The sequence below is a fragment of the Habropoda laboriosa genome, unplaced genomic scaffold (genome assembly GCF_001263275.1).
Source record: "Habropoda laboriosa isolate 0110345459 unplaced genomic scaffold, ASM126327v1 scaffold40, whole genome shotgun sequence".
NCBI classification, from domain to species: Eukaryota; Metazoa; Arthropoda; class Insecta; order Hymenoptera; family Apidae; genus Habropoda; species Habropoda laboriosa.
Window position 1 is genome coordinate 5,990,792 of NW_017100231.1, and position 16,452 is coordinate 6,007,243.

At 33.8% G+C, this 16,452-nt stretch overlaps 1 protein-coding gene across 1 annotated transcript in view; it reads left to right on the forward strand.

The window, feature by feature from the left end:
• Positions 1 to 15,765, forward strand: part of LOC108571542 — a 28,967-nt gene extending 13,202 nt beyond the window's left edge. Inside the window, 22 exon segments of the mRNA XM_017933607.1 lie at positions 307 to 492; positions 1,338 to 1,514; positions 1,719 to 1,884; positions 2,440 to 2,548; positions 2,875 to 3,001; positions 4,030 to 4,096; positions 4,179 to 4,288; positions 4,402 to 4,595; positions 4,683 to 4,800; positions 4,935 to 5,122; positions 5,124 to 5,241; positions 5,326 to 5,546; positions 10,834 to 10,943; positions 12,641 to 12,834; positions 13,016 to 13,468; positions 13,610 to 13,858; positions 13,927 to 14,025; positions 14,130 to 14,287; positions 14,589 to 14,784; positions 14,904 to 15,052; positions 15,123 to 15,281; positions 15,645 to 15,765. Of these exon segments, the coding sequence (XP_017789096.1) occupies positions 307 to 492; positions 1,338 to 1,514; positions 1,719 to 1,884; positions 2,440 to 2,548; positions 2,875 to 3,001; positions 4,030 to 4,096; positions 4,179 to 4,288; positions 4,402 to 4,595; positions 4,683 to 4,800; positions 4,935 to 5,122; positions 5,124 to 5,241; positions 5,326 to 5,546; positions 10,834 to 10,943; positions 12,641 to 12,834; positions 13,016 to 13,468; positions 13,610 to 13,858; positions 13,927 to 14,025; positions 14,130 to 14,287; positions 14,589 to 14,784; positions 14,904 to 15,052; positions 15,123 to 15,281; positions 15,645 to 15,765 (3,669 nt within the window).
• Positions 15,766 to 16,452: the final 687 nt, after the last annotated feature.

A 16,452-nucleotide genomic window follows, 5' to 3' on the forward strand; every position in this document is an offset into this window, starting at 1 on the left:
CTAAAACTAGGTTAGGTAGGTAGGTACACCTAATCAAGAAGAATCTCTGCTCTTAATTTATAATATAGAAAGTAAAACTTCTCGACTCGACGAATCCAAGAGCCTAGTCATAAATATAAATAAACTCTTTACTTGCAATATAATTAAACTACCAAATATAAAGCTTTCTTAAGAATGTCTAAAAAAGAAAGAAATTCTTCGTTAATGTTAGCGAGCAAACTTGATGTTTTATGAAGAAGTGTCACGAAATGTAATATTTTTATCGTATTAATTTCTCCTGAAGAAAAGTTCATAATTGTTCGTTAGGTGGTCGTAGCTGGAGTAAGCGAGGAAGCTTTGAGAGCACGTTTGCCGCAGTTGGCATGGGGTTTGGCGAGACAGGGTGGACCCAGCGCCGCACAATTGGCCAGGGTCGCGATGCTCAGGCTCAGACCTGCTCTTCTCCTAGAGCAGCTTCTGCAGCCGCAGTGTTTGAACGCGAGAAACGCAAAGGTGAGATTTGATCTTTTCGATGAAATTTTTGGGATTCCTGTCAATTCTAATATTCCAATCTTTCTTTCTCTTGTAACACGTTCCATGTTAAATGTAGATATAGTCGGTGGAAGCGGTATAGCGAGCTCGTGAATTAAACCATTAAGCGGCGACATCGATTGATGCATTTTCGTTAAAGGTATTAAGCCTCGGTCGCCTCTTGATCAATGGTAATTGCTCTACCGGTCGGCGTTAATTTGCATCTGTTAAGGATCGAGACGTAGAGAAATTTTTTAAATATACTACAATGAATGAAACAATTCTCTCGCGTGTACTTTCACGCCTGACTGATTTTGCGACCTTACAATATCGGTTCTCCACTAACTACACGTAGCCATTGACCCCCGACCGATTTATTTAACACGACCTCGCTGTATATTGGTCTCACTGACTACATTTTGACACTGACTGATTTAATAAACCTCGCTATATCGATTCCCACCGACTATACTTAACAACGCCTGACAAGTTTTACGACCTCCTTATATCAGAGTTCCACCAATTGTATTTTATACAACTTCAATATTTCTTTTTTCTCCCTCCTTTTTTTTTTTGTCAAGTTTACAATGTTTTGTGAATTATTTTTAAAGTTTTGAAAATTATATGTAGGAACCAACGACGGAAAAATATTGAGGGGGACTCCCCCTCCAACGGGAATAGAACCCGGGACCTCCGGCTTAGCAAGCCGAGGCGGCTTTGCGCGCTACGCCAACCACTCCCTCTCTATTCTCCCGTGTCGGTTTCCTATTTTTTGGGTATGGAGGCCCCGATACTACATACATATATGAAAATATCTGACATTACAGACCAGAGAGAACACGTTACAATTGTTGATTTTCTCGCTGGTCACGTTTCCGAGCACCGAGTTCAAAGTAGATACGGTCGCTAATAAGGTGGCCAAGATGGTGAGGGATCGACGACGCAGAGTAAGACAGGCTGCACTCGACACTTTGGCTGTATTAGCTCAAATCTACGAACCTGAGGTGATATACTATTTTCATTGTCACGACAGATATATTGTACAAATAATAAAAAGGAAATAATTTCATAATTTTCAATGAAACATTTCAATCTTATTTTATATCTTAATTGAAAACATTCCAAATCTAATATTAAATTTGTAACTTAAATCCCTTTTCATCGAAACGCTGCAGTGTAACTTTGTAGTAATTGATTGTAACTGTTAGGAAGTATTAGTGGCGGGAAAACGAGCGTCGGAAGGTCATCATGACGGAGAGGCAATGATGTCTGCCATTAGAGCACGCCTGGCACGAAAATCGCTGCCATTGGTCTCTGCTGATGGTCTTGTGATGTACGGTCTACAAATTTCACCCACCGTGCAAATAGCCACAGGTAAATCACAATTTCCTAACATAACTCTCGAATATTTCTTTTTTATAACAAGTTAATAATAGACTTGACGCAAAGCAGAACTCATTGATAAATAGTATATTCAAATTTCAGAATTTTTTTTCTTACAGTTCGTTACATTAACAGAATTACAATTCGACTCTCGTCAGTTGTATCAACAAATGACTATTCTTTTTTATACTTCTGTAAGCTGTTCGTATCGCTGAGTACATTTTCAGCATGATCAAACTAACTATACATAATTTCTTATTCGGCATTGTTGCAAAATCTTCTCTTTTATTCCTTCGATGTTTTTTTATCGTGCAGAATATTCTATGTTCTGTTTTTCACCCAAAATATTAACTGGAACTATAAGGAGAAATAAAAAGTTCATTAAGCAATATACTACATTTAATATTACTCTTAGATTAACATTGAAAATATTCAATTAAATTTATAAGAAAAAATTTAAATTTGAAAATTAATTATTAATTAAAGCAATGAAAAATTAAACAGAAAAATTAATTCAATTTAAAAAATTAAATAACATTTTCGCAGGTCCTGACGTCGATTGGATCGTGGCAGGAAGTGGTTCAGTGTCACCCGGTATTGGACGCACCAAAGGACAGATTATAACGACGAGATCGGAAAAAGAAAGACTGGCAAGGTAATGGTATCCTGTTATTGCATGAATCACCAGCTAACAACGTCTGACTTTCCATTTATCATTTCACTGAAATTCTTCTTTTCACGTTAACCAAATAACAGCAACACTATTAGAAGATTAAAATTCTTTATAAAATGTATAACCTACGATAATGTGATATTAAAAAAAAAATAATTTTGAAAATTAGTAGTTAAAATGTTCGGATATAACCTATGTATGTACTTACATATTAACATACTTTTATCTACACTATGAATTTTTTCAATATTTTAATAACAATTTTTTAACTGGATTTATATAAAGATTTACTCTTTGTTTTTTCTTAGAAATGAAAATGCAAAGTATCGTGAAAATCCATGGAGCGAAAGGCCCAATTTTGTCGCACTTGGAGTTGGCATGCGTTCAAAGACGGAACAACCTGTAGTATGGCAAATAGTTCCAACACAAAACCAGGTGAAAACTGGCTATAATACAAATTTCAATAAATCATTTCACGAACAATTTTCTTCCATCGTACTTGTAATATTTCTTAATTTTTCTTTTCCACGAATTATTCAGTTTATTTTACGAGAAGAAACGGAAAAATTCGTGTTTCGGTGTTCCATTGAACTGTTAAACATTTTTACGCCATATCGAAACAAAATTAGGCCAATGCAAATTAAACCAACTAACAAGTAGCATAATTCACGACTTAAACGTATAAATGTATAATTGTATCGAGTGTAACCTATGATTTATTAAGAAATTCAATGAGCTCATTAATAAAACATAGATCACGTAAAAAGTTTAAACTGACGTCGGCGGTTGGTCGCGGTGCCGTGAAGTTAGCTCCACTTGTAAAATATAATCGCATTAAATCGGAGCAGCGTTAGGTTGCAAATCATGATTTTTTACTTCGGAACTGCTGCCACCTGTACAACAACTTTTAAATTACAGTGTTTATGAACTCGTATTTTGTCAGTTTTTATGCTTTACAATCATAACAATCCTGCTATAACTGGTTTATCAATATATGAAACAAAGAATGCTTCGTTTATGAAAATTCTGATTGCCAATATTTTTAGAACTTTTTTTCAAACTACGCCAATATGATTTAATTAATTAAATAACTTATCAACAGGTTAAAAAAATTAGAAAATATGTAAATTATAATTTTAATTGCTTACAAAATCGATCGTTCGTTTTGTGTTATTTGTCGATCAATTCAGGTCAGTACATTATCGTATGAAACGTTGGTTTTGTTTTTTCTTAGTTTCGTTAAGTGAACGATATGAGAAAATTCTTTTGCGGTGTCCAGTTATTTTAGTTTCCCGTCGATGATTGACAATTTGAACGATAACAGAGTGAAATTATGTTCCGTTGGAATGTTACGCATTTGTTGAGGATTTTTAAGGTTAACGTGTAATGTTGTTAGTTAATAATAATATAATACTCTGTAATTTATCATTGTTATCATTAAATGTCGTATATTTTGTTTTCAGGATATGCAATGTGACGATGAAGTGAATGTTCAAACCACACGAAACGTGAATACAGGTGTTCATAATGGTAACTATATTTTTTCAAAAAATAATTTTTCGTAGAGATTATTTTTATGATAGAGAATGCTGGATAATTGATATATTTTCAGTTGAAAGCATCAATTCGGACTTGAAATCGAGAGGTCAAACGAAAATTCCGCCATCTAGCAAAGAATCGACGAATTATCATGGTGCAATTGAAAATAATTTTGAAAGAAGGGTAAATTTCGTTAATAAATGCAAATAATTTCAATTTTACATTTTTATATCGATAATATTATCAACAATTTTCATAATTAGTAATCGTTGATAATTTTTATTTATATGTTTCAGGAAAATAACAATAAAACAGAATCCAGAATTCCCGTGCTCTATAACCGGGACAACGGCACAAAATCCACTGGACTGAATCTGCAAATGGATAAATCTAGTAATTCAGAATTAATAAATATTAATTTGAAAAGGAGGTTGAGAGACACTCAAGATAACTCCAGTGACCATGGCAGTTCTCAAGAAGAAAACATTAGGTATTATTCTTTACTCGTTTACTATAATTTTGTTAATGTCTAAATGAGTAAAAAGTGTTAATAGCCATTATGATGAAATGTTTACAGGAGCTGTGGGACTGTGTACCATCAGAAACGGAGAAATCATCAAGAAAACAGTACCAGCATGCATTATGATAATTATCGCTCAATGAAGAATTCGAATCACACAAATATAGATAATAATGTAAGCTTTTTATTCGATGCAATTCATATAAGCAGCAGTGTACAACTTTGTTGTATTAAGAAATTATAGATAATTTATGTTAGTACAATTTGGAATTTTGTAATAATTTAAGTATTGTGTTACTGATGTTGCAGAATGTCGAAGAGAATATGAATCAGAAATATCTGGACGGTAATTCAAGAGTTTATCAAAAGTTTATGGAACGGGACAGATTTTCGAGGAAGCCTGAGAAGTCTAGGTATAGTCGTTCGAGTTCGATTGAGGGTCATCAATCAACGGTGTCCAAGAATGTTCATCAGCAGACTTTCGTTATGCATAATATGTAAGCAATTTGCAGACGAGAATTCTTTTCGACAGTTGCAAACAGCCCCTACAGTAACATACAATAAAATAGAGTACAATCAAAGGACTGGCGAAAGTAATGAGAAAAATATATCTCGTGTAAGTGTCATTATTTGAATTGACAATCATATATGTATATATTATGTAGTACTTTAATTTTAGTAAATATATTTTATACTACAGACGAGGTCTCATCGCAAAACGAAAGATGTAGCTGCTCAAAAGATTACCGACGTCGAGTTAATATCATCGGATGCTCAAACTGGCGATTATTTTCCCGCGATATGTACTGAAACTCCCTATAGAAGAAGGTTACGTTCCCTGTCTCCGACACAGTTGTATCATCGTCAACAGTTCGTTAGAACAGCTTCTAACGAGGTTCACGCGTTGTCTATGTACGATATGTAAGTAGTAATATATTACATATATAGTTTCATAAATTAATTAATTTTATTCATTACTTTTATCACAAATAGTTATGAGTAGCGGTAGCAAGTAGCAGGTAATCACAAATAGACGCAGGTAGCTATAATAGCGGTCAACCGCATGTACATACATATATAATCGCAAGTAACCGCAGATAATTGTGCATAATCCTAGGAAATTGCACGTATTCACAGTGGTTAACCACAAATAAGGCCAAATAATTTGGAGTTAACAATAGGTAGCAGAGTTTATATAGTGGTTATACATTGATTATTTAACGGTTAACCGCAGATAATGACGATTAGGTTAGATAATGTTAACAGGTAATAGTGATGGACCCTATGTACTAAGGATTAACTACAGGTAATAGCGATCAGGTTAGGTTAGCTTAGCATGTAACTGCAAGTAATTGTAGGTACTTACAGCTCCTTGCAGGTAGATGCAGGTAATTACAGATAACCTCAACTAATTAAATTACAGGTTGTTCTACATACATATTTAGCGACAGTTATACGAGAAACAATATGAAACATTTCACAAATGTTATTTTTCACATTTTACACTGAATATTCAAGGTATCAAACTTTACAATAAACTTCAATAAATCTACAAAAAGTATTGGGGTACAATTATTTCAACATTTTTAAGAAAACTGTTCTTCTGCATCGTATATCTTCTAAAATATTCAAGCACAGGTTAGACAACAGCACGGAAAAAAATGCAACCGTCATGACTACATACGTCGACATTTCTGCGTACATTTTTCTACAGAGCTCTACTTTGTGACGTCACAGTATCGCCGTACTATCGATAGTTCTTCATTTGCGTCGATTTTCTACTCGATTTATTGTACGATTATCCCTCGTAGAAAATTGCTGTGTTCATGCACATGCGCGCGACAAATCGTTTGGTGTCATAATACGGGCTTATCGTGCAACCTTTACAACTTCTTTACTGCGCTTCTGGGAAGGTGACAAATGCAGAGCTTCTGCAATTTTACTATCCAGCTTATTGTTAGTTATGTATAGAGTACTCAAGAGAGAAGAAACTTCTCGACGACATTTCTAAGAAAGCAAATAAAGCGACAAAGTAACTTTTTTAGAATACAGTTTATAGAGACATGTGGAACGACGGTATTGAAACGATTATATTCTATTTACCGGATCGATTTTGGGGCACCATGTTTAAATGGAGCGTGAGTCAGGACTTTATCCTTATATTATGCAGGTTTCATTCTCATGAATCTATCTACTAGTAGTTTATCTGGGTTAGTTCAATTTGTATTTAATTAAAAGGGAAAAATTATAAAATTTGAATGTTGTAATATTTAGAAATTTAAACTAATAAATTTTCAAAATGGAAACATTTATCGATTTAACCTATTTTATGACAATTTTCGTAACCTCGTCAAGTTCTTCTGGGCTACTTGAACTCGTTTTTCATTTAAAAAGAGAGTTAAGAGGTAATTAATGTAGAGTGATATAAAATTAAAAAAGTGCAACGAGAAACATGTTCTCGATCTCGCCTGATTTACGTACGTCGCGTGATGGCAACACTACGATTGTATTTCGTATTAAACAGCTACGCTACCGAATGCCATCTACATAACAATTTAAACTCGTTAAGATGGAATTCTCGCGAACATTTTGTTACAATTTAACCTAACTGATTAACGTACGAGGTTATGTATCGTAGATTTAATAAATTGTCGTGTCGTATTTGAATAATATAAAATTAAAAAATTCATATTTCGAATTATATATAGAAGAAATTATTGCTCGAAAATTAGTCGAATGGTATTACGGTCACTCTTGGACTAGGATTATATACTTAGATGTTAGATTATAGCAAAAATATGTAACTGAAATTTATCACGATAATAATGATGTTATTAAAATGCTGAATAAAAGATAAGTATGGAAAGATAAAAGAGTGGGTCAGTGAGTTAAAAGTATAATGTAAATAAAAGTTAATAACGATACCAACGTTACTATTTCACTAAAAAATGATAGTGAAATTGTTTTTCTGTTTTCTTAATATCACAATTATTAACACTTTTTCAATAGAATGTAACGACTGTTTCAAATTGATCTTGAACTTACATATATTTATATACTTACATCAACCTATATTTCACCAATTTTTTCAATTTTAAGATTTAAACATGATCAATAGAATTTCGTTTCCCTCGAGGTCCTTAAATATTTTATCGATTACGAATCAGCAATTCCAAAAACATCGACTAATCATTCACTATGTCTTACACATATCTCCCTCAAGTTCAATTAAATCTACAGGTGTAATCTACACGGTAGACCAAAATGAAGAAATACCAAAGAATAAAAGTAGGGAAATTAAGGAGATAATCTACGACACCTGCTTATTTTCACCTTTAACACTTCTATGCCCACGTATAGGTTTTTAGCGTAAGCAAGAGGGGAGTCGACCAGCGGTCAGTGTTAACCATTCGATATGCTATGCTTAGGTTAGGGGCGAAACGGGGGGTGAGGTGATGGAACAGGAAGGGGGTGATGAGTGAAGGGAAGGGATAACGGTCAACGTCGAGACAACCGACGCTACGTGAGCACAGTTGTGTGTGCGTCGTCATTTGTCGCGTTGTAGCAATTATAGGTTGCCCCCACTTTCGACTCCTTGCCGTTTCATAAAGAACGCGAGAATGTAACGGGTACATTTCTCGACCGCTCGAGAATCTTCAAGTTAAATCGTTTTAAAGTGGTTGAACGTGCTGAAGGATTAATTATGTAGGATGATTACGAATACGCTCGAGTGTTTTGCAATTTTCGCTTAACACCGTTTGAACATGGTAGACGCACGTAGTAGGGCTAGTTTTTTGAAGTTTGATGTTTGGTAAAATTATACGTCGACGATAAACAGTGGAATGTTTGGTAAATTTTGTGGATTTATTTAGAATTCTAGAAGTTTAATGGGGTTCCATTTCTCAAGATCACGATTTTATTTATCGGTATAGTTATCAAGAAGTGAGAGATTTGTATGTTCAAAGGAAAAATGAAAGTTAAGGTGAAGCACGGTAGAGGAAAGAGCAACATTGTAAAGAAATGCCAAAGCTTCCACAGTATGTACATGTTTTGAATGCTGTAAATTTTTGATAGGATCATCGATATATCGAAAACGAACTTATATCCTCTGTTATGAAGCAAACTTTTACACTTCGGAAGTTTTATCGGAAATACTTCAATCTCAGAGCAACTAAGAACTTTTTCAATAGCATACGCTTTATAGGATTTATTCTTCTCACAAAACAGCGTTCAATTTTTCTTTTTTATTAAAAAAACATTCAAAAGTAACGAAAAAACATAAAAAAATTTGTAAGTTTGTTATATGTTACATAATTTATTAACAATTCTAAAAATATTTGTTTTGATTATATTTATATAACCAGACATAGAACATTTCATAACAGGTTGTTAATCGATCATTCGTTAGCCTTATGAAAATAAGCGCGAAATGCAACAGAGAACTTCCAGACTACATATATCGAGCTGTAAATTTGAATTGTATATCGTACAGTCACTTTCTTCGTACATTGATTGCTTCTAAGCTTTTTCTTTCATGAGAAAATTATAAATTGTACAAACAAAATTCGCATTTCTTTTATTACCGACAAAAATGTCTAATATATCATCACAATTTTTTAAATATTATTCACAACTATTCAAAATCATAATCGAAGGAATGTTATTCATCAGTTGTAATATATGGTATATATTTAACATTGCATGACTCATTTATAATACTATTTCTGTGACAGATCAATAATAGTTTGCAAAGATCTCTCAAGTCTTTAATAAATTGCATCAGTGAGGATTCCTTGAAAAAATAAAACTTACCAACGATTCGATATATTTTTTAGTAATCATTAAATGAATAAAAAAAAATTGCTTAAAATATTCCCTTGTTATCACGAAACGCTTGAAATTTAACAAGAACATAATACAGAGTCACAAATACCAAACGTTCCCCTAAATAACTGTTTCACAACGAAATTATGTTCCATTAATCGGATTCAAGTGAAAATAAAACAAGTGAATCGTGAAAAGTGAAGAATGAGACGTGTCAACAGTGGAGAAATAACGTTCATTAACCGTGTGAACGTTGCCACTAACTCGGCAAGGACTTTCGATCGCGATCGATAAACCAAAACTATAGAACGAAATGATCTTCAAGTATTGCACTTGGCCGGAAGAGGGCAAAGAGGCGGACAAGGCCACGGTCTTGAAAAACGGCGAGCCAAATTCGATCGAGAAAGATGAAAATTTCAACGAGGAATCGGGTAATTCGCGACGAAAGAAGTATAAGATCGCGAACATGGTTCTTCGATATTGTCCGTGTGCCTTTCGGTGCCGACAACCTGTGGACGTCGGGAGGGAAGAGGAGGATTCTATTTCGACAATTATCACTACTGTTCATACCACTCCTGTGATTCCTTTGAGATTAAATCGAAGCAACGATACTATGTATGTTTTATGATATAAAAATTGTCTAAATAAATGGAAATTATCAAAATTTCTTAACCTCTAGAGTAGCTTAATGTTGTATGAATATTAGGTTCTGGAAGATAATATAAATTTTGAAGTTTCTAACATAATTTGAATATAATTGTAATTTTGTCGGAAGTTGCATAGTCGCAAAAGAGTGAGTAGTTGTATTTATTATAATTTAATTCTGCATAACCATACTATTAATACAGATATAAAATATAAATATTGTCCTTACACGTGACTTACAGTAAGGCATCTTGAGAATGATTATCCGCATGGACGATCGTTAGATACTTCGCCATCTATGAGAAACTCGATGACGTACTACTAATATTTCTTTATCGATTGCGTATTGACCCTTTTACCATGTACAATCTAACGAATTGTAGAGCTTGAAACAATTTCGTAATAAGAATTCTAAATTCCGTGATTTCAAATATTCATGAATATAGTAATCAAAGTTAAAAGCTATAATTAAAAATGTAAAGTCTAGAGTGGAATTGAATAGAATTGCATAATTCTATCACAAACAATACGGGTAAACCTGTTACAGTTTATGTCCTCGACATTCATCAAAATTATATTTTATGCACGAAAGATAGTCGTGCTATATTGTGTGTTCAAAAGAGTACATAGTGTAAATTGCAAGTACACTATACGTTAAACTAAACACATTTTTCGTTTTTGAAAAACTAATAATCGAATATTTGTTAATTATTTTTTGTTGCTGAATTTCTTGTTCCAGAGACAAAGCGGTGAACGAAGAGGAATATAACGAGAAAAATAAGCACCATTTTCTACCGGATGATCATTTCGGGGTGAAAACGTTAGATGCAGATGAAGCACAGTACGAAGGTATTCAAAAAATTATTTTTTACAAAAAAAAAACATTATTTTGCAATTTCTTGAAGAAAAAGTAGAATGAAAAAAATGCGAAATACCCTTTCAAAAATAACGTTCAGGTGACTATTAAAAGGTGCATATACAGTCGGTATTTTTGAAAAAAATTAACTTAGTGCTCTCCTGATTCATCACAGTCAAACGAATAGATTACATTGCAAAGAATGATTTAGAAAAAACGTGCAAACGTTCGAGGGAACTTTTAATCGTTAAGAGCGATACGAAGTAACCTGTGGGACCTGCTGGAACGGTCGAAAGTCCACGAACTAGAACGCGAGGTTCTTAACCTCGGATGAACGTGTAAAGCTTAGGACGGGGGCGCAATCAATATTTGCCTCGTAATATTTAAACCACGCTTTAAAGGTTAAGTTTCTTGCATAAAAAGAGGAGAGAAAAAAGAAGAAGGAAGAAAAATTCGTTCCTAACCTCAAAGGTTGGATTTTAAAATATCTTAATTTAAAATAATTAAAAATCTCATTACAAGTGTAGAACAATATTTCTTTTTAATTCAATTAATACATGGTAAACAAAACAAATTTTAATCGAAGAAAAAAATACTAAAATTGGTCTGTAATTTCAAGATCTGAGATTTTTAAAATTTCTTAATTAAAAGCTCACTTAAAATGTTATTCCGGGTATGCAATGACACAGATGTTGTTCTTTTTTTCCCTTTTTTTCTATATATTGATGCGTATCAAGATATGCACGCGACAAGGATAAATATATAGAATGGTTTTAAAGATAATTTCATAATTTAGATCGAGATCTGTTTACGATACGCCGTCATTGTGTCTGGAAACGTCAAGACTGTTCCTCGCATGTATAATAAATCTCGTTCTTTTTTTTTAACTCTATCGTGTCGAGTAATTTTTTTCTATTCTGTCCGCCTATACACATATGTATATCGAGTTTTGTGGATAAGGGCCTTTACCGACCGAGCATAGAAGTTTGTAGATTCATGGTATTTGATAATTTATAACAACTGAGTAGAAAAATTTAGTGAATACAAATACAGCTCCTTTTCAGATGGATAATGGAGGTTAATTATTATTGAGGAATAGGTGAAATTATTTTGGCATTTTATTGGTTTAATTTGTTATGTATAATATTCTTAAAACTAATAAAACATCAATTGAAAGATATTTAAAAATCATTCAATATAACCTTTTTAATGTTCAATATAAAACACTGAACATTTTTGAGGTTAAAATTTACTTTTATATAGAATACAGACTAAAAAGACCATTTCCCCAACTCTTCATGCGTTATTTATTTAAAAACAACGATTTTAAACACAAAATATTCTGAATTGATAATATACTGAAGCCAGCAGGGATCGATCTGCGACGTGTCCACATGACAAATAGGATCGCCATGAGTTATTTAATAATGTAGATAACAGTCGCGTGAAATATACAAAATTACCTTATTTCAAGGTTGGATCGTGCAACAATAAAATTAAGTTGAAAAAATTCTGAAATCTTTGAAAATTTTTTTACAAGTTTACATAATTTTTATATTTTTCCTAATACAATTTTTCAATACTTTTAAATCATTGTTAATCGTTATATCTAATTTTATAAAAAACGTTATTTATTTTAGTACTCGTGATGATTATTTTTTTGCCACAATAATTCGAACTATTATCCTAGCAGAGGATCACGAATTTTCGTCGTCAGACCTGTTAGAAAATAATTGCCAACCCGACGTTGAACAGGACGTGCAAGACACACAAGATGACAGCGATTCCGGATCGTCTAGTCCCGAGGAACGGAACACCGATACAGCATTCGATATTATCACTAATCAATCGAGTCCACCTGGTCGAGACACGGTCAATTTTATCGTGAGTATTCGCTCTACTAATATTTCGTAAAAAAAATTTTGTTTTTTATTAAACGTTTGAAAAATTATTTAACCAGCATGTTTAATCAAATTGTCAGGATGTAAATTAAATTTTTTACGTATATCGAACATACATAAAATTAAAAAAATCTCGAAAAGTGACCGCAAAAATCGTGTTTCAGATTTCACTGGACCAGAAAGTTCAAATAGGAACAGAAGCAACAATTACGTCGATCGAAGATGATGGATCGAAGGACTGGAGCAGCGAGGATGAACCGAAATCGAGAATTCATAGTCGTGCGGTATCAAGAGCATCGGAACCCGTGGCATTCGCCGACGAAAATCAAAATGAGAGTGAATTTAGCACTTCTGACGAAACTGGAAGAACAGAGGAAGAATCGATCGTGCAAGAAAGCACCGTCATGTCTGTTTTGACGCCAGAACGAACGTTGACGAACGAGAGTTTGCAAATATCGAGCGATATCCTACATTCAGACTTCCAAGATGCGGAGGCATCACCATCGAGGAGATCCGCCAGTCCTAAAAAGTCGAGTCGATCGCCAAGCAAGAATTCTGTCGACTTCGAGGCATCAAAGTCTCCCAGACGCAATTCTCGAAGCAGTCCACGCAAATTGGTTAGTTGACAGGAATGAAAATTGAAATTATCAGTGTACTATATAGAATAATAAGCTAATTAGTTAAATGAAGGTACAATGTTGACAAAACTTAAAATTAGAATAAAATTAAAATGAAATTTATATATTCTTTTTGCATAGAGTTTTGATTTGGAGGACAAGGAATCTGCAGATTCTAGTGAGGAGAGAGCTGTTTCTTCCATGATGCAATCTGATGACAATGACTCTATTCATTCAGAACAGAGAGAGACTCACAGAGAGTCCAAAACAGAAGAATCACCAGCTATTATTATTGCCTCCAGACCTCATTCTTCCACTGAGGTTTCCAATTTTGTTGAAAATCATGTAGAGACTACTATCCAAGTAGCAGAAAACGATAATGCTGTTAGAGTGAGTTATTATAATAGAAATATATTTACTATACACAATCATTTTTTAATTATAATATTTTGGTTCAGTTTGTTAGTGAACCCAATGAGAAGAACAATTTGGAGGATGAACAGAGTAGAGACAGCTCTAGTGAAACGAACACGGAACCAGGAATTTTAAAAATCGAGGTATTATTATTATATCTATAAGAAAAAGGGAAAACAAAAAATGAATACGTCCATTGAATCTTTCTGCTATTTAATTGTTAACATTTAATAATTTTTACATACAGACTCAACCTGTTGTGGAAAAAATCGTTACGACTAAAAGAATGCCGTCCAGAGTTCCTTGCGTTGCAGGAAGAGCTAGGAGCAAGGGACATTCTGAGAAACCAGAAAAAATGAAACCGATAGTACAACAATGTTTTGCTCAACTCGACAGTAAAGATTGGTAAACCATCGAAATAATCAAATGGAGATTTCGTACTTTACTTATACAATCAACCCAAAGGCCCCAGATTCCAGGCAACCCGCTTAGATCCACCATGCACAGACATTACGAACTACTTTATGTTTGGCAACGTACGAGCGGTTGCTGGGCATCAGAGGCTTTTGGACCAACTTTTTAAATTTTTATTCATTTCAACTATTTAATTTTTTTAATTTATTCTATAAATTTTCTGATACAGTAATAAAAATTTAAATAGATGCAATCGGAGCTGGTACAATGAGCCTCCTTATTGTAATTTCAGGGAAATTACCATGAAGGGCCTAAAAACATTGTCCCACATAGTCAAGCACCAACCGGAATACTTGGACATGTGCGCCGCGGCAACGATAAGCCGTCTTTTAGGTCGCCAAGTAAAAAGTCTCCGGTCACAGGTGGCACGGACCGCATGTTTGGCCGCAAGCGATATTTTCAGCTCGCAGATCCGTGGCATAGATCAGGTAAATTATCATACCAGTTTTTCTTTTGTAATTTATATGCAACCTAATGTCATTGTTCATTTTTTACATTCATTAATCACTTCATCTAATGAGAAGTTTTGCTTTTAACTTAAAAATAGGACTTCGATGACATAGCCGGACCACTGCTCCACAGAACAGCTGATACTAATAGGTTCCTTCGAGCAGACAGTAATGCAGCTTTAGATAAAATGGTGGAACATCTACCGCCTCATAAAACCATTGCTGTTATTGTACAGCGTGGTGCAAGGTGAATTATTTAATGCGTGAAATATTTCATGATTAAGACATTGGAAGATTTATTTGTATTGTTTATTCAGTCATCAGAATGCTATTGTTAGAGCTGCAACAGCTAGATTGTTGGCCTCTGTAGTGGATAGGATAGGACCAGAACATACTTTGATATTGCCCAGGGATGTGAAGGATAAGCTGCTTTCGACTGGCGCGAAGTTGTTGATGGATGGAAATTTAGATGCGAGGTAAAATATAAATTATAAATTATATATCTTATGTACATTATAAATTAAAACAATTATTATAGTGGATGGGGCATATAAAATCGATACCAAATGCTAAATACAATTTTGAAGTTATGTTTCATGTTTCTCGTTGGACACTATTCGATGCTGTCGCGCATGCGCATATAAGTTCAGTAAATCACCATACGAAATGTAATTCGTATGTACTACTGTGCGGGGCTGGAAAGAAGATTAGCGGGACAGCACACTGAAACTATTGGGATCGGTTTTATGTGCACCACGCGATATAACAATCCTTCAGAATTATGATCTATCAATGAATTGTTATTAAAAAAGTTACTGAACAACTTTATAACTTTATAGAAATCATGCAAAGAGAATGTTCAGACGTCTTACACACTGTGAAGGGTTTCGAAAGGCCCTGACAGATGCTGTGCCAGAGACAACATTGAGACACATTGACAAGACATTGAAGACCCTTTAATAAAAGGATTGATCTGTGGTTTTACAAGTCGCTCCGCTGTCTGGGCTTTGTTTATCCAACGAGATCGCTCTTCATAAAAGTGAAACTCAATTAGAGCCCAGTGGCGTGTGCAGAGACGATCTTCGTGCACCAAGAAAAATTATCAGATTTCACGTCGTAAAATATCAAAGAGAACGTTTTCACTTTTTCTCAAATTTTTCTCAATGCATGAACATGTGTTTTCTTCCGTGACGTTTAAGTAAAAACACGAGTTCAGCCGTAGAAAAGAAGAGAAAAGCATGATTGTTCCGTAAGTCGACTGATTTGAAACGTTTAAACATTTTGATACTCTAATGTACGTCCGTACATTTCTTTTTTATACCATTGTATAAGCAGCGTACTTAAAAACCAGAGAAACTTATTTATATAATGTGGATTTTTAGCATTTTATTATTTTCATAGTCGATGCTATTTTGTTAGAATAACTGTCTTTTTCTCTTTGATCATTTTGATGAAATTTTCAAGATTTTCTGGTGTCCGGGATTTGATAATAATTTTCCAGAAAATTTTGTTCATTAAATATAAATAACTGGGTGAATTTGAAATACACAAAATTCACATTATGTAAATAACTCATGCTCAACTATATAATATAAGCGTTACTCCGAAGAACAAAGAAATATAATGAAATTAAAATATTTACAGTAT